Source organism: Paralichthys olivaceus, chromosome 2 (genome assembly GCF_024713975.1).
Source record: "Paralichthys olivaceus isolate ysfri-2021 chromosome 2, ASM2471397v2, whole genome shotgun sequence".
Lineage (NCBI taxonomy): Eukaryota > Metazoa > Chordata > Actinopteri > Pleuronectiformes > Paralichthyidae > Paralichthys > Paralichthys olivaceus.
This window is the reverse complement of record NC_091094.1, coordinates 22,858,558-22,884,336: the sequence shown is the minus strand read 5'-3', so window position 1 is coordinate 22,884,336 and position 25,779 is coordinate 22,858,558. Positions and strand designations below refer to the sequence as shown.

Below are 25,779 nucleotides of genomic sequence, written 5' to 3'. Positions count from 1 at the left end.
CTCTCCTTATTCGGCAATACTGGTCTGACCCCTTTAGACGTAGCCGGAGGCAGGACGTCAAGTACGGGAACCCCATCCGTCAGTGCAGAGGCTTCAACTCCAACAGTAAGATGCATGTTCTTACTTTTATTACTTCTGTTTGTTAAATAACGACCTCAGTAGGTTAGAAATAACAATATGTTTCACTTTTGCTGCTCCAAACGTTCCAAGGTTGTTACTGGCTTATTCTTGCAGCTTTATGGTAATCTCTGACAGCCATATTGCAAAAAGGACTTTGATTTTTACCACAACTGAGATCTTTGGTCCTAAGGAGCTCATGGTAATGAGTGTTTTGGTTGCCATGGAAATCCCTATGTCTCTCTGCCCTGCAGCCAATAAGAACACTCTGGAGATGGTGCAGTACGGGGTGGAGGGAAGCAGCACCTTCCTGGAGTGTCAGGCCCGCTCCCCACATGCTGTCATCAAATGGCATCTGCAGAGAGACAACAGCGACCGCAGGAAAGAGGTGAGCCTTCAGATGGTGTATTTCTCAAAGTTACTGCTTTTATGAACATATTTAATAAGTGTAATGTCAACCCCCAAAAGAGTTGGGTTAGTAACAGAAGATGAACGTGAATTATTATCTGAGGACATTTCCTCCACTGGATTTGTTGCCATGGAGAGCAGGTGACATATATGCAACATGACACGTGAAAAAAGAGTTTAGTGTAATTATCTGTTAGCATGATTAAGTGACTTGGGCTCTGATTGAACGATGCCTGATTCCTCCTGCAGAACTCTGTCCTCTGGCCCAGGGGAAGAACATAAAGGAGAGCAGTGAAAAAAGCCCTCTGCTATGACATACAACTCTGAGGCACTACTTAAAGTTTTATTGTGAAGCAATGTAGTGTTGCTGCCTTTCTTTTATTGACTATTCTGTTAGATGGTCTCTATTCCGACAGACAGAGCCGACTTTGCCTCGCATGTCGGATTCAGAGCAAAAAAAAAAAATTGTTATCACCTATTCAAGTTCCTGGGCATAGATGTGAAGAAAGATGGAGTTACAACATTGTTTGATTACATTTAAATTGATCTTTTTTTAAATTATGGATATGGATTCACCGTACAGACCAAGAGAGTAGGGATGTGAATAAATATGAATACTGTAGGGTAGAGTATAGGCTCTGAAGAGATAAGTGGATATACAGTGTCAAAGGTTTTGCAGTAGTTGTCTATCACTGACCAATCTTATGACAGTCTGAAAAACATTGCATTACTTCATATTTCTTTCAAATCAAAACCCAGAAACATCATAGACACCGCGAACCCACTCGGTTCATATATCAGAGCGAAAGCAGCTCCTTGAAACTTCATATAGTGGCTCAGAACCATCAGATTCAGGATTTTTCTTCAGTTCTCCAGTTGGCTGTTATCTGCACAATATGAACAGGTACTACTAATACCAAGGTACTAGGACTGGCCATGATACCGATATGTCAAAATGTAAATAGGCTAGAGGCTAAGCACAATGTGTAGATTGATTCAATTAAGCAGATTTGTTATGTAGTGAAGGATAAAGTTTGAATGATTTTCCAAAGGAGCTATTTACTACTAAAGACTGTTACCTAGAAATTGAGATGATGGTGAAGTTAGGGAGACTCTCAAAATGGTACAGTTGACAAATGGTGAAAGAAGTTTTTGAGATTATTGTCTACACTTCATCAACCAAGCAAGACTTTTTATGCATTACATACCCTTTTAAAAACAAAAAATATCTACAGTGTGGCCCAATGAGATATTTTGGCCTTGTTTTTTTCTTTCACACAGACACCTGTGCACTTTGGTCCAGTGCAATTCGGATGTGCAGTTTCCCACGTTTAAAAATTCCTGAACCGATACACATAGTGACAGCAGCTTTGCATCACACCTGCAATGCACTTGTCTCCCTTGACGTGTATCATGAGCTGTTTGTCTCTCTGACTCTACAGATGCGTTCTGATGGTCGGGTTTTGAAGACAGAACAAGGTCTCCTCCTGCGTTCCCTGCAGCCCTCTGACTCCGGCATGTACCAGTGTACGGCCACGGAGAAGAACTTCAAATACACCGTGGTGAAGATGCAGCTGGTGGTGTTGTCGAGCAGGGCTGTCAACAGTGTTCTGGTGGAGGGCGGGGGAGGGCTGGTGCCGTCCTCGCTCCACTCCAGCAGCACCCAGTGGACCCCCAGTGCAGGCCAGTACAAGGACCTGCTGACCATCCTGAGCCAGCCAGAGATGAGCCTGATCAATCAGTACTGCCAGGACTACTGGCAGTTCGGAGACCCGCTGCTGGGTGCCCTCAAAGCCAAAGACCTGAAGGAGATCAAGGAGCACAAGAAGCCCCGCAACCGCCGGCATCACGGGGAGGGGGAGGAGAATGAGGAGCAGGAGGAGGAAGAGACATGAGGAGCCCAGCTTTGTGTCTGAAATACCCTCGTCCACCCTTCCCCCTCCACACCCTGTGAAAACTGGGAGAGACTCATTGAGAGTAGCTACATGAAAAAAGTCCACAAACCGGGAAAAAAAGCAAACTGAGAAAAAAAGAGGCTTGCAAACAAAACCCCACATACATCCTCTCAAACAGTAAGATATATGATACACAGTATTTATTGTAGGTTGTATATAGTATCATTCTGTGGATTTCTTTGTACTTATAGAAAAAACATGCTCTTTGTGTATAGGTACCTTTGGGGCAAATATTATTGTTATTATTGATGTTGTTAATTTTATTGTTGCTGTTACTGTCATTACAAAACTCATCTGTCGGCATCACATGACCATTGGCGACTGTTTGGAATGTGTTAGCGGGCATGTAAGCTGTCAGGAGCAAACTACGAGACGCTCGCTCTGACAGGGAAATGAATTGTTGATAAAGGGTTGATGGGATCTCCTTTGTTTCTTGCTTGTTTTGACTCGATTCCAGGACTCTTTTTATTACTGGACACATCAAGAATGCAGGTAATGCAACCTCCTTGTGGCTGCTCGCAGACAGAGACTTAATATTGCAAGGGGACCATTGATACATGGTCCCAGTTATTGTGGGGAAACAGTTCTTTCTACATGGGAACCTACAATATGTTGTAATCGGGCCTTTTAATAATTGTATTTTAAACTGGTGCTTGCCCTTTGTTTTTTTCCTCTACTTCTCGTGATTGGAGGATTGATTGTAAAATGATGGAGCATCTTCGCTACTTGTCAGACGAGATACTAATTCAGATTAGTGAGATTTACATTTGCAAAAAAATGACAAAGTTCTCACTGTGTTCTTTGCCCTGAGTGACCTGTGGTTGCTTCTGGCAATGGATTTAAAAATGAGACAAGCATCAGCTTTTTATGAGATCTATCATTATAATTGTTGACATAATAATGTCACTATAATGCTACGGTTCTTTTCTGCTGCAAACTTTGAACTGAGAGAGAGGTGCAATATAAGGTCAAGGTTTTGTACAAAGGGCATTATTGTTTTACTTTCAAGGGACATTGGCTGGGGCCAAATGCGACAAGCACACTCGGGCAAGGTGTAGTTGACTTTAGTGTCAAAACAAAACCAGTTTAAAGAGGAAAGAAGTGCCCACATAAGGCAGCACTCAAGACATCTCTCGTTCTTTCTTCCTTTGACATTCATGTGTGGAAAAAAATGTAATTGCCCATATACACAACAGAGCATTGTAACAATGTTGTGACACTAACCAAAATTATTGGGAAGCTGGCTTTCATTGTGTGCATGAACCTGTATTTGTACTGTAATTCTGATAAGATACTGTGTGGTCGTTTTTTTCTGTTCTTTGTTTCTAGAGGTGTACAGTACAGTCTGAGGAAGGTTCTCAGTGTGGCAAAATGGGAAAAACAAATGCTTTAAAGAAGTCCTTGTTTAAAATATACTCCTGTATAAAGCATGATGCATTTTCTTATTGGCATGAATTAGGTTCTGTCAAAGTACAAAGTGCAATTATCTTGCTCATGTGTTTGAAAAACAGTTAATAGCATAATTTAAAAAAGTGCAAACAAGTTACACATCAATCACAGAGTAGGGCAGATTGAAATTGAGAGGAGTGTTTTTAAGAAGTGAGCAAACATTCTATTGATTAGAATGCTTGTGCTCACTCTCTGCTATACTGCTCTATGAAAAATATTACTACAAAAGTTCCCCAAGAAGTAGATTAATGGAGTTTTCATGTATAAGAATATACAACTTTGGAAAAAATTGGAAAAAGGAAAACATGTAGCATTATTATGACATTAAGTGTCTTTTAATGCACATTGTTCAAGCCTTTTAATAGTCTGAATGAATGCCTATTGGAAGATGCATTAATAATTCATACAGATGTTTTTGTATCCGCTCCTCAATTTGGAATTTGTCTGCATTCCCAGAATCAATCTCAGCCCCAGATCGTCTCTTTCAAATGAGACCAGGGATTCTATAAATGAAAAAAATTATGAAAAAAGGCAAGGAGGGGTTGTACAATTTTTTGGTATTTTTTTTTAAACTGTGTCTTTAGTTTTTGAGTGTTTTTGTTTGTTTGTTTTTTTTGTTTTTTTTTTGCATCATCAGACTTTATGAAAAAAGAAAAAAACACTAAATGCACAGAGGTGATGCTATTGTAATGACTTGTGTAAATTACTTTATCTTCCCTTTCCATTGTTGTTGCTGACTAATAAATTAAAGCTCTATATTTTATAAGAATGGAATGTTCCCCCCCTTCATTGTGATTGGCCTTATACTGAATGTTTTCCATGTTCTGCCCAGATCTCTCTGGATCCTTGGAATAAAGTTGTACCTGTTAAAGAGATATGTATGCACATTTGTATAAAATATACACATTACATTGGTGTTTGTAATGAAGCCATTAGGAGGTAAAACATTTTAATGAAAGAGCAAGTGTTATTAGCTCTGGGACTAATAGATATGAATGATGAAAGCTCCGAATCCCCATCGCTTAATATAGTCAGATCAGATTTTAAAGGTTCATTAAATCAGATTTTTATTGTTCAGTAGATAATGAGAAAATACCTGGAGGATACTTGAGGATTGTTAATCAATAACAGTGTCCAAAGACACATTTTACTACCTGTGAAATTTTCAACCGCACAGTGATAAATTATATTTTTAATTAACAAAACTATTTATATAATTAAATTTATTTCAAAACCTCTTATTTTACTTTACTTATTTTAAAATGTTTTGTTTCCTTTACAGGTTAGTAAAAGATGAGTCCATGTCAATGGCAGCTAGGCCTTTATCCGTCACGGTAGAAAGAGCACTGAACAGAGCAAATGTAAAGAATTTAATAATGGCTGAATTACGTTAAGCTAGAAAGCAGGGTCCCAACATGGCCTCATGTCTCCATCATTAGAGATCTTTTTTCCTGCTAAATTTATTTAACCAGATTTGAAAACTTTTACTGTCCTCTTCTCAGGTCTTAACAAAACATTATATAATATAATATTGTTTATTATGTAAGGAAAACCCTTGCTAAATATTGTTCAATTTGGTCAGGCAGTGACCAAAAAAACAATTTATACCTGGTTGATGTGACCTAAAGTACACTTAGAGAAATTCACATTGCGCATGAGAATTGCTAAACTGATACAAATGTAACTGCATGCAGCAAATTATTTTTCATCAGCTGAACATTTCATTTGGCACATTTAGCACCTTTCACCTTGCTAATGATAAGTCCTAGTGCAGCTTATTTGATAATATTAAACTATTTATGTTACTTTGTAGAAATGAGATCAAATTAAATTCTGTTTAAATCTCAGACAGATTTTTACGATGTATTTTTGCACAGGACTTATCCTTCTCATTCTGAATAGAATAAACAAACGTTCAAGTATTTGCTATCTTTCATTTGTGTCAGAAATGAAAGTAACTTTTGGGCAGTGACACTTAGGACCCCAGCGTCAGACCCATAGGTCAGACCCCCTCTCTACGGTGGCCGAGACGTCTCCTTCAAGAAAACAGGAACTCAACAGTGACGACACAGCTGCAAATACCCACACAACGGAAACACAATCAAACGATGCATGTCTATTTGAGGTGTTACGGTACAGGTGCTTGAAGAACCCAGGATATTGAACGGATGCGCGCACTTGTACCGTAACACCTCAAATAGGTGAGCATCATATTTAAAGTAGTGACTAGTTCGAACGAGTTTTACAAACGAGGATTCACCTGAACACAGTGAGTGACAACATTTCCAGTCAGTTCGTTGTATTTCCGTTGTGTTGCTTTTGTATTTCCGTTGTAGCTTCTATATTTGCGTTGTAGCTTTTGTGTTTGTGGCTGTTGTAGCTTTTGCCTTTGTGTTGTAGCTGTTGTATTTGTGTTGTGGCTTTTGTATTTGTGTTGTAGCTGTTGTATTTGTGTTTTAGCTTTTGTGTTTTGTTGTAGCTTTCCTATTTGTATTGAGGCTTTTGTATTTGTGGTATTGCTTTGGCGGTCATGGTTTCCCTTCATGTGCTTGCGTTGTGTGAGACATCTCAGACACCTGTCACTTCCGATGCTGGATCTTTCATGGGATAGGCCTCACCTGTAGACAACATGATGGTCCGAGGTGTGGTCTAAATGCTGATGATAGTCTGAGACAGTTCACCTACAATGAGACACTACAGTCCTTTTATGCCTGCATGAGGCATCGAGGACTCCCAAGTAATATTTTATGAAGCACTGTACTCTTAAGAATCTTCAGTTATCTTTCTCTTTTCCAATCTCCGATGACTCAGAACCACTGTGTGATGAGAGGTCATGAAGGCTCACAGCAGCCGAAGGGGAACCAGAAATATGTCGGGTCAGACTTGTGTCAGTCAACCTCATCAGAGTTTCTGTACTTCATAAAAACCTCGACAGTTAAGTTGACTTCTGACCAGTACAAGACTGACTCATTCTCCCACAACAATCTAGGTCGACTCTGGAGTAAAGAGTGCAAAAGAGGAAAATGGGCGGTAAGGCCAGAGCAGAGGAGACAGGAATGAACACAATATATTTAATGGTAGTATAGCTGTACTTCACAGTATATTGCAGCACTAAGCTTCAGCAGCACATCAGCACTGATTCAAGGTTCTTGGCAGGTACTGTTGGTTGTTGCAGGCATCCTGCCACATTTCTTTGGTGTGTTGGGTTGAAGTTGTGTCAGTATCTTCTGTCTCATGCGATCCCAGACTGACTTCATGATGTTGAGATCAGGCGTCTCAAACCATCAGTTTTTGTTTCTGTCAGTGTCCTGCTGCAGAATGAACTTGGGACCATTGTTAGATAAGAATCTAAACAGCTACATAAACCAACACACAGCATATTAATTAACCAGCGAGCCTGACAGGATCAAAACCCCAACAAGGAATTACTAAAATGAATGATGTTGACAGATGATTACTGGAATAGGATATAAATAGGAATCTGAGTTTAAAATAAAAGTTTTTTTTTTCTTTTTTTCTTACTTCAGTTACTTCAATTTTATTGGATTTGGCTGCAACACTGTTCACCCCCAGAAGTGTTTTGTGGACTCAAACACTTCACCCACCCCTCCATCAGCACAGTGGTGAGTAGATAATGACTGAATTAAATTTTTTTCTGTTTCCCTTTAAGCTGCTTTCATGCATGCATCTCCTCTGGAGACTCTCTGCGCTTTCTCTGGTGGAGATGCATGAGAGAACGCAAAAGTCTGAGTGAGACAGTCACACCATTTCATTGGTGGTATTTGCCACCAATGAATATGACCAGACTTATCCTGTAATGGATGCTACTGTTAGTGCCATTGTTGTGCCACAAATGTTTGATGCTTCCATAAAATTCAGTCCATTGGACTCACACGCCACAAATTCCATGAAGATTTCACATCATTTTGATAATTCATCAAAACAAATGCAGCTTATACACATTGCACCTATGGGCCTAAATATTTCCCCACTATAAAATACCATAACAAATTGTCATGTGAATAAGTAAGAAGGAATACATGTTTTCTGAACTCTCAGTACAGCTCCGGTAGTTTATAATTCATGTAAGTTTAAAACATAATGAGCAAACTAGAAGAAGCACTGGTACAAAAATGTTGCAGTCTTGTTTTCACTTGCATGTTTTATAAATAACAGCTGATTTGCGTGCAGATAGCACTTGTTCTTTGTGTTTTTTCGCTGTAGTTGACTGTGACTTCACAAATAAGTGCACACCATACTTATACTTGTGTACACACAAAAGGGCATCCTCCAAACACAACATTATATGCTCACTTGCCTCAATGTCTGGAGGCACCTTTTCAACCCAGTTTGGGATTGTTTCAGGACACAAGAGACAATTGGTGAAATGGTTTGGAAAACCATCACAGGACATTCCAGCTGTCAGATGACATCTGCTGTCCCCTTCATTCCTCCCCATAGACAGCGCTCTGTTCCCTGTGCTTATCTGATCCCTGCTTGGGAGCAGCGGAGCAGACAAGGGGAGTCAGGGCAGAACACTAATATTCAGGGTCACACGCCTTAAACACTGCGGCTGTTAACATTATATCTGCATCATCACCACATCACGTCTAGTCCAGCCACCTCTGCCTCTGATTCAGAAACTGGCCCAAAACCAAGGAGCATGATGCAAATATTGGAAATTCAAAACTACCCACAACAAACACGGACCCTTCAGAGTCTGATCAGATATTTCTGTGCACTATTCTACACAACACTAGAGATATCTGTGAGATGTCATTTCCACTGGGGCACATCATGTGGTGTAATGCCAAGCAGGGTCACCACAAGCATCATTCTATTTGTCATTGTGTAATTGAGCTGGGTCTTATCTTTGAGTGTGATCTGGTGCTCGGTGGCTCCGAGGCAGTGCTGGCATTCTGTGGGTATTCTCTCCCTCTCTCACAATCAAAGCCGTCGGACACTCACTGCATTGTTGGAGCCGAGACTCAGAAGTCGGACAGTGAGAGTCAGTTTTAGTCTGGCATGGCAATGAAACTGGGGCTTTGTTCACAGGCATCCCTCTGAAGACCTACAGACTTGGCTGGATTTTGGCCAATAAAACTCAGCTCACTGAAGAGATGATGAGCTGATGTTAATTTAATTTCTCAACCTGGGATCAGTCACAAAGTAGGTTAAAAGGTTTTAGCTCCATCCTCTCCTGGCCTCCATGTATCCCACATGTCATATTGTCAGACTCTCTCATGAAGTAACCATATGCAGGAGGAGACTCAGGGGAAAGAGTGGAATAATCATTGACAACCATCAACGCCTCTCAAAAGGAGAATGTAGGAAAGAGGGAGCAACATTGCCCTCTGCTGCTCCCACAGAATCACAACAGGTGCTGTGCTTACTGCTGCATTACATGTTTCGAACCAACAGATGGCAGTATATGAGCGTCTCTTCTCGTGTGGTGTAATTTGTCTTGAGTGAACAATTTTACAAAGCATCCAAAAGCTCATTCAAAATTGTTGCTCTAAACATCTTCGCTGAACAAAACATGGAACCAGTCAGTGATTGAGGAGCACTGTAAGTACCAATAAACATTGTCAAAATGTACCTTATGAATGTTAAATCACTCCTCCAGATAACAACTGCAATATTAGTGTGTTAGTATTATTGCTGTAGCTGATTGGGGTGGAGTGGCTTTAAACCTCTCTATAGTTTAATAAGTTTCAATCTGACAGGTCAAAAGAAGGGTTAGGGTTAGTGCTGCAACACAGACCTGTCTTTTCTGAACTGTCTAAGTACATCAGTCCTTATTACATAATACAAAACCTAATTATTGTGGAGAATTTTTTTTACCATGGATGCTTTTGGAATGTTTGCCATTTTTGGTTAAATACTGAAGAAGGTTAGATAGATATATTTACCTCAGCCAAGGAGGATAGGATTTCACCTCTGTCCTTTTTCCTATTGGTTGGTTTGTTCGTGAGCAGGGTTATACAAAACCAAATGAACGGATTACCAAGAAACTTGGTGGAAGGATCTGATATTGGTCAGGGATGAACCCATAACATGTTGGTGTGGATCTGGATCAGAATTTGGGCTTCCTCCCACAGTCCAAAAACATGCATATTGGTGTTAGATTAACTGGAGACTGTGTGAATGGTTGTTTGTCTCTATACTGTATGTTGGCCCTGCAATAAGCTGGCAACCTGTTAAGGTTGTACCCAATCTCTTGCCCAATGTCAGATGGGATTGGCTCCAGCTCCCCCACCATATTTGATTTGTTTTTGTTTTTCATTTTTACATCTGTCGCGTTATACAAAGCTTCTTCAACCCCACACCCGCTCACTGTGAATCCAGCAGGGGATCTCCTGCTATGTTCACACATTGACTTCTCCTGGATATCTAGGGGCATTATACTAGGATGTTAGGCAGATAAAATCAGCAGAATCTATGGAGCGTCTCATTCAGACATTTGTGTTCACACATCTACCTCCTCCAGAGAAAATTAGGATGAACTGTGGAGTCCAGTGCATGACTGAAACCAGCTAATAGTGAGATAGGGTGTATTTGACATTTTCATTTACTTCCCCCAAAATAATTCATGGATCTTGAATTTAAAAAATCTGGCATATGGAACTGATATCTATGCGTGTGTTGGGCTCTAGTAAGGGCTCTACTGAGTGTCGTTTTATTTATATAAAGTATAGATACGGGTTTTTTGCTGCAGGACTTCAGAGGTGTGCTTTAAGTTGAGGCAAACAGAGCTCGTTTTCTTGTCTTGTGATTGTCTCATTGCCCCATTCATTCATACATATATTCACACATTGATGTCATATCATCAGGAGCATTTAGAGGTTCAGTGTCTTGCTGGGGGAAAATTCAGGAGGAGACGGAGATCAAACCAGGAACCTTACGCTCACTAGACGACTGTTCTTACTCCTGAGCCATGTCACCCATGGCAGGAAAGCAACAAGCAGTGTTGATGTGATTGATTGCTTTTCGACATCAACATGCTGACAAATCAATACTACACGACACAATCCATTCATCACTATTGTAATTCTTTACTTGGAATTTTGTCAGCAGCTTGAATCTGACGGCTGATAAACCTGAAAGATGGAAGCACTTTTTAGAGGCAGAGCTTATTGAGACTAATTCCTGCTTACTGTTGTTTAGTATTCTCTTTAGTGTTGATTCTACTGCATAACTCAACCCACAGCTTTTAATTTAGTTAGTATGTAAGTTTGGTTTTGCCCACAAGAAGAAATATCCTCTCAGCAAAGCCAGACTCTGATCAGCGTTCTTTCATCTCTGCATTGTGAGAAACAGGAAACTGACACTTCCCTCACCCTGGCACTCTCAGTGATGTCATTCAATGACACAGAGCCTCCTTGAGCCCAGCAGGCTGTGTGGATAGCTGCATATATAATTGTACAATGGGCATGAAAAAGAGAGTGGCTCTGGAGAGGCAGCCTATTTAAACCCCAGAGAAGGCAAGTTCTCTGCATTATTATTTCAATTCCATGCAAAACAAGTATCCTGGCAAGTGTTGCCAAATGGCACTTATGGGATTTTTCGAAACACAAGTTCACACCCCACCAGGATGGGTGCTAAGCTTGTGCTAATTGAGACAGTGTAACACAGATGCTCTCCTTCGGGTTGAGGGGAGTGTGATGACGCAGGCGATTTCCCACATTTTCTCTAAATAATCTCCCATAGAGGCATATTTTGCTTTGAAAGATATACTGTACAATCTCTGTCCATTAACTTAGAGGAGAAATGAGAAGATGACACATGAATAAATAGATGAATTAAATTTTATTACCATCAAATTCATCAACTCAGTCAAGGAGAACGGTACAGAGCTCACAAAGGCAGGACAGGACCTACAGGTGACCACTGGTCCTGGCAAACGTCACATCTACAAATACACCTGTTGCATGGTAAAATGAACAGACATGGAGTTACTAAATACAGTGAGAAATGTGTTGGGGAGGAAAGCATTGCTTTAAACTGTGTAACAGTGTTTATTTGACATCTAAACAAAAAGAAGGGACAACATGAAATAATCTATTCACACTAAAATCTCTTGTTTAAGCTTCTTGTTCTAATCTAAATATTCAGCATCTTTAGCAATGTAAGAAATCATCTGTATGATTGGCGTGTATACCAATCTACCTTAACACGAATAAAAAGAGAAACATTTGGAAATAAAAGACTCTGCAACAACAAAGTCAAACTTGAGATTCTACGGATAGTAAATGTGATCAGTTTTTTCTGATGCACCTTTTCATATAGATTCACAGATGTGCACAGGAAATACTAGTGATAACAGATCAGGAAGAGTAAGACAAAGTGGCAGAGCATGAGCCAGGACATATTACACTTTAATTATATCATCTAGTCAGTGTATTGACAATGTGGCTGCTGTCTTTATTTGACCAGGGAATGGTCAACTGATGGTTAATTATGTATTAGCGCAGGAAATGATGCTGGGCGTCTACTGGCCAGGAGATCAATATGGCCGTAATGCTTATCCGACAGTTGTCTCTCTCACACACACGCACAATCGCATACACATTTTTCAGACAGCAGCCATGTGTTAGCTAAGTGGCCTGACAGCTTGAAGGACTACAGACTTACAGGTACATGGAGCAAAAGGACACCAGGAATCACAGTTTCTGCAGCCTGTCAAATATTGCTCTATATTTTCCTCTAGAGTGATTACAAAGAACTCCTTCTGTAGCTCATTATCAATGCTCAAGGGGACCAGTGACAGGAAAGGATAGTTTGTTATTACTGTTTTATCAAGTATAAGATGAAAATCTGTCTAAATAAAAAATATACACAGATAAAGAATTCATAGATTATAAATATGTTAAACATATGCTTGATTATTTTTTTTTTCTCAGTATAACAAAGCTGAGCCAGCGAAGATCATCCCAGTCAAATTCAAAAGTGATGCACGTCTTCCCTTGAAAGACGCTTGTGGTCTGTTGATGCACATTTTGTTCTATAGTTACAACCAAATATTAAGACATGTGTGGCATTTGAGTCAGTATCCTCACACAAAGGACACTATTTAAAAAAAAAGAACGCATAGGTAGACTGAAATCCAGCAAAAAAAACTATTTCTCTCACATGGTGGATAAAGATATGATAAAATCTGTTGTGACCTTAAAAAAAAAAAAAAGAAAGGCTACAAATTAATTTGAATGCATAGAACTACTATGTATTGGTGGTGTATTCATTTCCTTTTCAAACAACTTTTACGATGACAGAAGGGGTGTTAACTGAACTGTATTAAAAGACAGCATGATGTACAGTGTAGTGCGCTATACATTAACCTTAACATGGCTTGTGGCGAGAGTGCATCTTTATCCACCAAGTGGCCTTGAGTGTGAGATGAACAGCAGAAAGTGAGAATGCATGCTGTTTAGCTACTTCTTCAAAGGTCTCTATGTACAGAATCTTTACACTTACAGCTATGAGGTTCTTTCCTGAGCATGAACTTAGCAAAGGAACGTAGTGTTTATGTGTGTGTGCCTATGTGTGAAGCTGCCTCGTTCAAATTACAGTTCTGGGCATAAAAAACTCCCAGTCATCAATCTTGGCACAATTAGTGGTTGGTGTCCACTCCACGATAACAGATAGGAAAGATAAACATATGAGAGGAGTATATGTGAGGGCCAGCACGTACTGAGTATTATTGTACAAGGTCAAAAATTAGGGAAAAGCTAAACTTTACTACTGATTTGGAGAACAAATACTGTAATTACAAGACAGGCAGAGAGTAGTTTCCCAAGTTGTCTCATTAAAAAGGAATCAAAGCCGTTTTCAGCACAACTTTGTTTTCCAATATTCTCTTATCACTGAGAGAAGAATCAGAGAGAAGACTAAAGCTGTAAGCCACAGCTTGACAGCCAATCTGTTTCTACCCCTAAAACTGAAATATGCAGGGATAGACTCTGTTTATATCATCTGACGTAAAACACTGGGGGGTGGGGGGTCAGTAAAAAAGACACAATACATGTAAGAAGAAAGCCAAAGATACGCAGCGCTCTGGAAAAGGTAGCACACAGCCTCCATGAGATGATGCTAATGCTGCAAGTGAGAGATAAGCAGAGTCAGTGTCACCATGCTAGCAGCTAATGTACAGTGTGCAGGAGTCGGTGGGGACAGCAGAGGTCACACAGGGGAGATGGGGTCTAACCCTGCTCGCCCCCAGCCTCGGCGGAAGCCTGGCGGGTTGTTGAGGCCTCTCCGTTACAACGTGATGTGGGCTCGGCTTCCTGCTGTGCCAGGCCCTCGGATGCTGAGGCTGACGCCCCAGGTGAGGCCACTGGTGCCGGTTGGCTCATCTCGGCTCCAGCAGGGAGCTCTGTGGCCGCAGCAGGGGCTCCCTCGGTTGTTGCCCCACACAAAGGTGCAGAGGGGTCGACGGTAGCCTGGAGAGCCGCAGGGTCCTCCGGGGCACCGGCTTCAGGGCTGGTCACCCTCGAGTTGCTTTGCTCAGGGGCTCTCAACCTCTTCATGATGGTGGTGACTCGAACTGCTTTCTGCAGGAGGAGGAAGAAAAAAAATATTTTAGATTAATAACATAAAAACTTACTGAGAGAACATCAGACTGCCTCAGCTAACAGTTACACAACACTGCGCCACTATACCTCCTCGTTCAAGGACTGCAAAACTACTCTTGAACTTGGCAAAGAAGAGTTTCCTGAAGGAGAGAACAAAAGGGCTTACCTTCCATTTAGCTCTGGCAAAGTTCTTCTCTATTTGTGCACACACGTTTTCCTTGATGTTCTTATCTGACGCTGCACCACCAGAGATCCTGCAGCACAAAATGGAGAGAACACAGTTGAGCTTTATGCTTCCTCTATCTTTGGATGTCACAGACTGCTGCACACAGTATTACCCAATTTATTGTTCATTTTTTGATTGGCAAACTTTTACAAAGACTGTTTAACCTTTGAGGATTATTCTTAAATTGATTCTCTGCCATTGTGACAACGATTTATGTTTGATACTTACAGCTATGTGAAGCAAGGCAATGTGAAAGATAAAATGCTAATAGACATGATAGCATGTGGATATTTAGCAGATATATTGTTAATGACATTCATTATTATAACGAAATAATAAAATGTGAAATATTTTAGCACAATATAATGAAATAATATAACTAAAACAGTTAAAATATGAATGTTCAACATTTATATACAATTCAACCAAGACCAATACAAGGCTTTTTTATTTTACTTTTCAATTATCAATAGGTATATTTTAAGAAGTTATTTTAAAAATGTCAGTGACTCGTAAAGCCTCGGATGCTCAGGCAGTTCCACCCCTGAGGGCCCTTGACTGACAAAGCCTTTAGTTTCCTTTAGTCTTTTGCCAGGGCCTAGGAACAGAAGATCCCTGCCTGAAGATCTGAGGCTGAACTCTGGCAGAGTTCTCCGAGGAGCAATAATCCACTGATATACCTCTGGGCAGGCCCATAAAGAGCTAAGTTAGGCATAATGACAAAATAGTTTTATTTAACTTAAACTGACTGGTGGCAAAAACATGTGATATGATCTTGTGTCTTAGAACTGGTTAGTTTGAATGTATGTTTTCCACTAGCTGCTTGTGAGACATTCTTTTTTTTGCAGATCAGATGTTTGTCTCAGATATTTGAGACATTGACATCACAAGAACATCTTTTAAACCCATATTGTCTAATGCAGGAAGCTGCTTTGGTTTATTGTCATCTGAAGCGTCAGTTTTGATGTCATAGTAACTTGCAGCTGAATAAATGCTTTTCTATCATCATGCTCAGCTTGTTAAAGTGAGCTATAAACTTTACCAGTACAATTTAATTGGCATATCAATAAAGTCTGAACTCATGTAACCTTTCTAATCTCATTGATGCTGTCTGATCACACAGCTCAAATTTAAATGGGCTGTACAATATATGAAAGCACTGCTGCCTACCACTCATGGTTTATAGCCTCCTGGGCTGTCAGTCTCTGGTCTTGATCCACCTCCATCAGACGAGTAACCAGACTCTTGGCTAAGAAAAATCAAACAGTGAAAAAGAGTTGTATTCTCCTGATGAATGGGAACATAAATATGAAATATGTTTGAACACTCCTGCAGTAAGATGAAGAATGGAAAAATGTAATTTAATATGAAGTGTTTACCAAGCAAGGTGTCATTGTGTTCCTTTACAGTGATAACGTTATCATAAAATACCTGAATCAACGTTATCATAAAATACCTGAATCAACGTTATCATAAAATACCTGAATCAGAGATATCATCCCAGTATGGAGAGTCAAACTCATAATCGCCAGTGAGGATCTTTCGGAACAGGTTCTTGTCGTGGTTCTCGTAATCCTCATCATCTGTTTCATCGTAGAATGGAGGGTTGCCTGACAGCCTGACACGGCAAAAGTAAAATGCATAGTCAGTCAGAAACATCTGTATAAGATTTATTATGTAGTTAAACATAGGATTCTCTTTTCATATTTCCTGTCAGAACTTACAGAATGTACATGATGACACCTGTAGCCCAGCAGTCTACAGGCCTGCCATATCGCTGCCTGCCAACTACCTCAGGAGCTGCACAAGATAACACAGGTTTCATAAAAACCTCCTTAACACACATGACATTCTCCATTTGCCTGCACAACTTCTTATTTCCCACAACGTAAATGTACATCCTCACCTAGGTACTCCGGTGTCCCACATGGGTCTTTGATTAGTCCATTCTCCAGCTTTGCAAGATGGAAGTCACTGATGACTATTTTAGAGTGCTTCAGGCGGTTATAATAAACCAAGTTCTCCAACTATGTACAATGACAAATCACAATGACAGTTAATACAATATTCACGTCTTTAGTTGTTCACTTTCGTAATTAATCAGCGATTGATGGTCGCAGAGTTTGAATTTCACTGATTGTGTCATACTCTAACATAAATAATGACAAGACTGGAAACATCTTAAAGTTCTATTGTGCACTGGTGATAAAAAAAAAAATAGAATCATATCAAATGAGAGCCTTTCAGTGTAACTTTGTCTTTTTATGCTAAAACTAAATGCCTTGATCAAGTTTGAAATATTTCCACATAAAAACTTATTTGATTTACATTTGAGCTGACATTCCCATACTGAAAGACAAGAGGTATCAACATGGAGAAACAGATCGAGGCTATAAATAATGGGAACACATGGTTAGAGAGGGAGGACAAAGAGGGCAGCCCAACAGTGTGTAACCTAGTGGTTCCTCACATAGACATGAATGTGGAGCCTGTAACACAAGCTTTTAGCTCATTTATAACAATTGTTAGAGGATATTAGTTCCTGTCCAGAAGAAACGGAGCAGGACCACCTGAAACTGTAGGGGGCATTGCAGCCAAATAATGCAAGCAAGATGACCATAGACACTGGGAGAAATTTTCAAAAAAGGCAGAACTTTTTGAACAGAAACTTTGCAAGTTGGTAAGTTGGATTGCCGGAAATAAAAGCAACCCCCTTGAACATGAGGGTTTTCTGAAGAGCTGACTGAATTGCCAATGTTTTTACATTCTCAGCCACTATGGCAGACAGACATGAATTAAATCAAACCTTTGATAGCTTAAACACTTGGCCTTCATTGTAAACACTGTTATTTCCCATACAAATGAACATTTGTTAAAAAAAAGACTCACCATTACCCATATGTCAGATCAGGTCTTAACCATAGTCACGTTTATTGTTGTCAGAAAACATTGATTCTATGCTGCCCTCCAGTGGAGCCATGCCAACGTAAAGGACATCCATTTGAAATTGACGTGTCTCTTTTTCCACGTAAAGGCCGCATAAATGAGACTTGAACCCTCTAGAACTCTCTACAAGTCAATTCTTTAACAAGAACATTTTTTATAATTTTTCTGACTGTATTTAAAGCGTAAATCTTAGATTTTTTTTTTGTAGAAGTAATTGAATTCGGTGACATCACACAGATTACAGTTTTTAGTGTCTGGATTTACCTGTGAGATGGCACAGATCCTGCACTATCGGTTACCTTTAGGTTTCTGTGAACAATACACAGGGAGTGGAGGTAGGCGACCGCCTCCAACACCTGGCGTACCACGTTACTGGTGTCTCGCTCTGAGTAGTAGCCTTGATCCAGGATCCAGTCAAACACCTCTCTGCCTGTTGCACTGTGGAAACAGAAGAAGGCCCAGAATGTGTTAGACAGGTTAAATTGGGCCAGGGTAGTCTCAGCCAGAGACAGGGTTAGTCCTTTGGGTGGGCTGCAACTGAATGTGCTTGCCCAGAGATAGACTTCATAGAGGACCCAAAAGGCTTACCCACACAGGCCCCATGGGGGTTTCCTGTGAGAAAGCTATAACAGTACTTCCACATTGCATATTTATATTGAAACCTTAAATACATCATCATCATCAAGATTGAATCTCCTGTCATACCTGTTTCAGGAAAATGGATTTACCAATCGCACAAAAGATGTTTCCTCTGTCTTTTATCATTTTCTTCCTAATGAGAATCCCTAATCCCACAAATCAAGTGTCCTCAAAGGACAAGATGAGTGACATTTAGCATATTCATGAAAATGCATCAAATTCCCCAAGAACACATGCTGATGAGAAAGGAGCAGCTAGCAAGCAATCATATCCGAATACCAAATGAGGGGAGTTCAGAGCTGTTCTCATATCTGCAGGGCCTCGGGCTAAACCAGCTCATTCCCCACAAGTGTATAATCAACATATACAGTTCAGCGGGCCCAAGCTGCAGCAAAGGAAAGCAGAGAGCCATTTCCCCAGGCTCATCAGACATGTGAACTCACAGTTCAAGGAAAAGGAAGTACTCTTTCTTGGTCTCGAAGACGTCCACCAGTTGGAGAATATTGGGATGCTTCACCCTGGGGAGACACGTCACAAAGCACAAGGCACAGAAAGAGATGTCAGGAATCATAGAGGAGATGACGTCTGAATCATTCATTCAGGAGACTGAGATTGACACGTTATACTGCCTGTCTCCATAAATAAGAAGATATGTGCTCTTATGTCGAACTGTGCCTATGACCATTAACACAGTACCAGCTGTGAAACTTTATGGTGAATTTAGCTCATAAAGCTACTATATTTGAGGCTACAGATATTAACCTCAAATATCCTTACTCTTGTTGACGGTTAAGGGCAGAGGGTGTCACACTGTGTTAAGCCCTGTGAGACAAAATGTGATTTGTGAATATGGGTTAGACAAATACAATTTGATTGATTGATTGATTGATTGATGATACAGGGAGTTGGCGTTGCCTGACGGTCTCAAATTGCACTGAAGTCTCAATAGATAACTCACTGAAGAAAAAATGTAGATTTGGGATTACAATTTACAACCAGGAGCCAAGCAAAACCACTGCATTGTGTATTATTATTATGGAAAATGTTTTGTTCTATTGAATGGATTTCTGAAAGAAAATATGCACCGATTGTGTATTTGAATAGACAGGATGTCGTCCAGCAGGTAGCTAATGGGGAGAGATTTGGGACACACAGTTGTTTGGCTTATCACAGCTACGATAATGTTTCTCTACAACCAGTCAGAGGTTATTCTGCACAGCCAGCTGTTGTAGCTTTTATAACAGCGTGAGTGTGCTGCATGAATTGGCCCACACTTGTTAGACACTCATTTATTTTCCTTTTATGTAGAGTTGGTCTGTTACTAAAGTACCATGCTCTCTGCTTTCCCCTGAAGAAGAAAAACTGAACAATCTGCAGGTGCAGGTTTTGTGTTGTCCCTCTGTCCATAGTCTCTGCCTAACAGACTGACATGCATAGGGCCACAGGACTGGAAGAGCAGATTAAGTCACACCAGGAAAAAGAAGTTGATAACTGTCGTTGACATTTCTACATGTGGACAACAATGCTTCATATTGCAGATAAAGGAAATCTGGAAATGTTTCTGAACAAATTTGGACAAAGACAAAAGAGACAAAACCCTCTATTTTCTATACCAAATTGAAAACCATAATTTTGTGGTTAGTTCTACTAAATATGCTTGTAATTAGTAATAAGTATAATCAAGTATTTGTCAAATAAAACAAAACAATATTTTATAATTTATAGTACTCATGGGTGGCATGGTGGTGCAGTGGTTGGTACAGTCTCCTCAAAGCAAGAGAGATTCTTGGTTTGAACATGGTGTCCGGTTGTCTGTGGGGTAGCATGTTCTCCCCTGTGTTTGTGGGAGAGTCTGTGGGTTTTCTCTGATTACGCCTGAGTGCAGTTCACAGCTGTGTGAGCTGCACATGAGTGTCGCAGAACGTCTTCCTTTTCTCTTTGGTTCCCATGTTATGACTGGCCACACTACCTCGGTGAACAGTGCATCTCAGGTGCGTCTCTAGAGAATCAAGGTCTTGCCTATTTTCTCCACGTCACAAACACATTTCACAGCAAAATATACAGTGAAAATGATCTTTCAACATATTTTCAATGTCTCCCAGACTAATATGACATAAACATAAATATTTGTCCCTTTTCAAAGTAAAAGCACTCTTGAATTTCTGTTGACTTAATAAATTAATTTGATTTAACAAGGTTATAGTTATTGCACAACCAGAAGATGCATGGTTTGTGTATACAGCAGTACCTTTATTTGAGAAAATACAGTAGTTATACCAGAAACCTCAAATTGCACCTCGGCTGCAGGCACATAGCAGGCACACTCCCTCTGTGAAAACAGACGCCCGTGAGATGCAGCAGATCAGCGGCGCAGCTGTCACACGCTGCACACACAGCCAGTGAGGCCCGGGCTTTACTCTGCTACCACAGCCCAAAGACACAGAGTTTAGTGACTCTAAAGTGAACCTATTTGTGAATGTGAGTGTGAATGGTTATTTGTCTCTACATGTCAGCCCTGTGATATGCTAACAACCTGTCCGAGATTTATCCTGTCTTTTGCCCAATGTCAACTAGGATTGGCTCCAGGCCCCCCCATTACCCTCAAATGATAAGTGGAATAGATAATGAATGGATATCACTTATTGTAGAACAAACATATTTAAGTTTTATATCAAAAATAAGTGTTTATTTAATGTCACGTAATTAAAAAAATAATGAAATGTTGTTGTAAATAATATAATAATCAAACATTCTAATGCTTATAGATTCATTTGCATCTTCAAATATAATTTTCACTTTAGACCATTAATCATGGTTTTGTGAAGTTCCCAAAACAGCGACCGAGAAGATGATGACAAAATTCTCGCAATCATTAATGATTCCCTCAAGACACACATTCAATTCTCTGCTTGGAAAAAACAGTTGTGTCTTTTAAGGTTTTCCCACAAAAGGGTTAAAGTGCCTCATTAAAAACTCCCATAATTACATCTGCTATTTCTCAATCATTAAAAAAAAATCTGATTCTATACAAATTTTCGTACAAAAAGTAAAAATGTCTAACTGCTAGAAGATGTCGAAACTCTCCACGTTACACTTTGTGCAAGTAACTGACTACAGCTAAATGAGTTGTGAGGTCACAAAATCCTGAATGTGAAAACAGCCTCTTTATTCTGCACAGGGAAAAATAACCAAGTGAAGTAATAAAAGCAAGAGGGAGACTTGAAGTCAGTGGTATTAAAACCAAAAACTGACTGACAATGTTCATTCTAAGTAATAAAAAATGAATGAGGATTAGTTCATGAAGGAGCTCTTCTTTTCTTTTCGAATGCCTATATTCAAGAATTTTATATTCAAGATTGCATTTCATGTTTTGCCAGCAATTACTCACAGCCTTTGAAAATGTCATCAGATTTGATTATTTACTAAAACCCCCAACTGATGATTAGAGTATGAAAAACAGGAGCAGTGCATGTCCCCATTATTGCTGCATCTGAAGTGTAATTTTCAGAAGCCTGCGATTCTGTGTTTTGAAAGGCCTCTTATAAAGAAATCCCACCTTCATCACGCTTCACTGCTTCACCTGCTGTCAGTGACAAATTGTTTGTTAATGCTGCGGCTATGCTAATGTGGCTTTTACTGGAAAGTTAGATAATCACAGAGGAAACTGAGAAAAACAACGTCGCACATAAACAAGGCTGTGTGTGATAATTAAAATGACCTTTTAAAAAATATATATTATTCATGAAGATAGAATTTCTACTTAGTAATGTCTTGTAAAATCAGTGTTTGAGAAATGTGGAAAAGTAAAAAAAAAAAAAAAACTTTTGATGACATTCCCATTACAAAATTATGAGTATTTGGGCCAATTAAAGGGAAAATAAAAAATTATTTACGAGAATAAAGTCTTAATATTATTAGAATAAAGTCTTAATATCACAATAAAAAGTCATGCATTTATGAGTATGTTGTAATATTAGTGTCATTTCCGAGGGGGAATTTCGGAAGATCAGCCTTTTGCCTGTGTTGAAATAAATAAGTACTTTAGTACAGGTTTCCTAAACAACCTAATATACTTTTGGCACATTGGCACCACATCATCAAAAATGTCAGCACTTTGAAAAGATTTTGCGAGAAAGTGTATCTTTTCTGAAGAAAGAAGAACACAGACTTTTTTGTGGAGGAAGAAATGTTGGTCAACTGAAAGGCTGTTGTTGGTCACATCTGCATGATATTCAAAGGGGTTTTGTTATATCAAAGAAAGATTTTGGATCTAAAAGGAGTTCAGCGAGCATTTGCTCTCCGTTTATTTACTTTTTTTTCTTTATTCTTGCGATGTTATGACTGTTTTTCATTAAATTATGACTTTATTCTCGATAGAGACTTTATTTTCATCATAATTCGACAGCTTTCTCGAAATGTCATTTGACCCTGATATTTACAAAACTAATCAAGCACTGTTTACCAAAGAAATGCGGACAGAAGGGAACATGAATCCAAATCAACTCACATCTTTAGGATGAGGATCTCATTTTTGGCAGCCTTGCGGACTTTCCTTCCATCCTTCTTCAGGAACTTTTTACATGTGTACATTTTCATCGTAGTTTTGTCCTTGGCCCTGAATATCTCACAGAACTCCTCCCTGAAAGAAAGCATTTCATGACAGTAGTAATTCATGAGAAAAGGTACTAGCATCATTAAAACATTTGTGTGGATGTTAGGCCGTGCCAGTGTTGAGGTACTTACGATTTAACAATCTGACCCAGGTCATATTTATCTGTCACGTCTGAAGGATTGTGATAATCCTTCTTTTCCCCGATTGTTAAACAGCCAAATGGCATGGCCACTGCTGACCTGCGAGAGAAGACACAAGGAGAGACAGGCGATGGAGACAGTGAAATTAATCAGGGGACAGAGATAACAGTAATGCTGAGATAGCTTTTCAAAAGTGAGAGCTAAAGAGCCAAAGGAAGCAGTGTCAGCACAGCCGATTGTTTCACTTACTGTAACAGAGCCTTTCATGGTGGTGCGTTAATAAAAGGCCAGAGCCTCAGAGACTTTACGTTAGGATAACTTATATAACTGCAGTTTTGCTGTGAAGTAGGAGTCTGGACTGAATGTAGAGGTGCTCTTCTATATAGGGAAAGTTACAAATTGTAGGGGTCAGGGAGCATAAGGAGCAGCAGCTTGTATGATCCTGTGGCCCAGCGAGACAACCATGGCAACAAGTGAAGCATTTCCAATCAAGAGAAAGGAGCCAGCAATTACAGGCACATCCCCCCAGGACTCGGAGAGGAATACAACTTTACCATCTCTGCATCGACACTTGAACACTTAATTGCGGTGCAGCCTCTCTGTGCCTCTCTTGAACAGCGTGGAGTGAAGTTTGAGATCAGCCTGTGCCACTTTATTGTGTTTAGAGTGGGCCAAGTTGAAGCTGTTATTTTTGTGTTTCCGGGGAAGAGGACAACTTATTTCCTCACTGCTTCTTTCTCCGCATAGTACTGGGATCTCATAACAAGGAGCTGCATTTGGAATCTGAAACGCAGGATATTTTTATTTCAGTACTAATTTTTCAGTCGGACTAGTATTTGATTTTTATATGATATTTGTTTCACTGATGATTTCAATCAAAACACGACATGAAGTTTTCAAATTGTACTTGGTAACCTTGGTGGAGATGTACTTGATTTTACTGGTCAGCCAGGAATGTACAAAAAACAGTTTGCTTCAATGTCAGTACATTTCACTTTATTTTACCAGGATAAGCCAGCTTGTATCAATGTTGCTGTCCATGGGGTCTTTGTCAGTTAACTGAATTCAAATAAATACTGAAGACATGAGAATAAAACTTGGTAAAAAGAAGTAGGTCAGTAGATGTTTGTTGTATACAGCTTTGTTTGTCATTTGTCTAGTATATGCACTGATGCTTTTACACCATAGAAGTTCATAACTCATTAAACATATTTTGAAGTTGAAGGAGCAACAATAAGTGTATTTTAAATATTCTTATGGATGTTAGTGTATTTAAGTAAGAGTCCTTGAAGAATACCTATGAGTTCGTCTCAGGAAGTAAGTCAGTATTTGATAAAATTTTCTCCAGGTTCAAATCCCTGGAAATGTGATATTTGCAGAAATGTGGTTGTTGCCTCTTTCAACAACTACCAGAGATGTGCGCATGTAAAGTACAAGACAGTGTTATGCCAACACGACCGCTCAGGGGCATGTAGTACAACACTGCAGAGTCACTGACAAGTCCCGAGCTGCTGTGAATCATCTGTATGTGAAGCTGTAAGGATGTAAAGCAGGACAACTCTTTGAGATGAATAAAGGGCGAGAAATATTTATTTCCTAGCCACACAGCATCCATCTGCACCGACAGTCTGGGTGATGGATGTCTGCATGTAAATGAGTGCAGCTAGCGTGAGAAGTATAGCGTTACATGTTAGAAGGGCAATCTGTTCAGTGTAGCTCCACCAACCGACTGTAATCCAATCTAAATGAACGAGGCTCCGTTTGGGGACGCATCAAATTACTGAGAGAAATCTACTCTCTCTCCTTCTCTCTCTCTCTCTCTCTCTGAAACTTCCTTTTCTTATCTGAGGCACAAGTCTGTGTTGTGTAGTCGGCATGAGGAGCTGACCTTTCCTGGCTTCCTATATCTTTCTCTCACTATTAATTCATTGCACTTGTCTCCGTGGTAAATGCTGTGGCTCAGTGAAGTTACGGTAAAAAGAGGAAAGGAAAGTCCTGCTGTTTAAATGAAGGGTTACACTGAGTAAGTCTGGCAGAAGCAAGGCTTTAGAAAACATGTCAGGAAAAATCTATAATATTCTAGAAAACATTTATATTCAGCAAGAAGTGGTAAGAGTCCACATGAGAGCGGAAGTATTGTAGAGAAGGAAAACAAGCTGGAGAAACAGCGTCAGAAGCTATTTTCTTTTAGCTTTGCAAAGCTTTCTGAGCCCATTCAGTGACAATGTTAATATCAAAGGTTCATCATGAGCCTGTAATAGAAGTACATAACAACAGCAGGACTATGGAGACACAAACATTCACACAAAAATCTGAAAAAAAAAGATGTCTAGCTTGAACCTATAGGTGCCTCCACAAAGAATTTCAGTCAGTCTCTCCATTCAAGTTTTGATTAGTGTAATGGACAAAGAATTTTTAAAGCATTTCAAGCAGAAAGAGGCCAATGCTGGCTGGATCACATAACGGAAGCTGTGTAATGGGCCCATTTGGACTGACCACCATCAGCAACATTCAGGCATCATCACTTTATGTACTGACTGTTATCTTCCCTTGGGGAGCACCAGTCGATGCCTCGTGATGCTTTATGGCCCAGCGTGTGACCTGGGTCTGCCCGGGCCATGCTGCTGTATTGACATGGATTTTCTGCAGATGCTGTGAAGATTTACAGTTTGGAGGATGGATGGTGATAAAGATCCTGGGTGTATTAGGCAAGCAC

At 39.9% G+C, this 25,779-nt stretch overlaps 2 protein-coding genes and 1 long non-coding RNA gene across 6 annotated transcripts in view; 2 read left to right on the top strand and 1 right to left on the bottom strand.

Moving 5' to 3' along the window:
- Window positions 1-4,804, top strand: part of sema3fb (sema domain, immunoglobulin domain (Ig), short basic domain, secreted, (semaphorin) 3Fb) — a 59,267-nt gene extending 54,463 nt beyond the window's left edge. For 2 of the 4 annotated variants that reach the window (XM_020086908.2, XM_020086906.2), the window contains 3 exons: window positions 38-105; window positions 372-505; window positions 1,968-4,804. In XM_020086908.2, the coding sequence (XP_019942467.1) occupies window positions 38-105; window positions 372-505; window positions 1,968-2,420 (655 nt within the window). In that variant the 3' untranslated portion in view covers window positions 2,421-4,804. Of the gene's footprint in view, window positions 1-24; window positions 106-371; window positions 506-1,967 lie in introns of all 4 variants that reach the window. The other 2 variants (XM_069512384.1, XM_069512382.1) reach the window with 1 other exon arrangement.
- Window positions 4,805-6,010: 1,206 nt separating this feature from the next.
- The window catches only part of LOC138405236 (uncharacterized), an 89,639-nt gene continuing 69,870 nt past the window's right edge, over window positions 6,011-25,779 (top strand). Inside the window, exons 1-2 of the long non-coding RNA XR_011238914.1 lie at window positions 6,011-6,198; window positions 7,457-7,552. This is a non-coding gene — a long non-coding RNA (uncharacterized lncRNA). The remainder of the gene's footprint in view (window positions 6,199-7,456; window positions 7,553-25,779) is intronic.
- camkvb (CaM kinase-like vesicle-associated b) overlaps window positions 11,720-25,779 on the bottom strand; it is a 37,070-nt gene continuing 23,010 nt past the window's right edge. Inside the window, exons 2-11 of the mRNA XM_069512364.1 lie at window positions 23,055-23,162; window positions 22,819-22,950; window positions 18,755-18,829; window positions 17,972-18,110; window positions 16,633-16,753; window positions 16,451-16,526; window positions 16,208-16,344; window positions 15,897-15,975; window positions 14,667-14,754; window positions 11,720-14,479 (exon numbers count right to left, since the gene is read on the bottom strand). Coding sequence (XP_069368465.1) covers window positions 14,129-14,479; window positions 14,667-14,754; window positions 15,897-15,975; window positions 16,208-16,344; window positions 16,451-16,526; window positions 16,633-16,753; window positions 17,972-18,110; window positions 18,755-18,829; window positions 22,819-22,950; window positions 23,055-23,149 — 1,293 coding nt within the window. The 5' untranslated portion in view covers window positions 23,150-23,162 and the 3' untranslated portion in view covers window positions 11,720-14,128. The remainder of the gene's footprint in view (window positions 14,480-14,666; window positions 14,755-15,896; window positions 15,976-16,207; window positions 16,345-16,450; window positions 16,527-16,632; window positions 16,754-17,971; window positions 18,111-18,754; window positions 18,830-22,818; window positions 22,951-23,054; window positions 23,163-25,779) is intronic.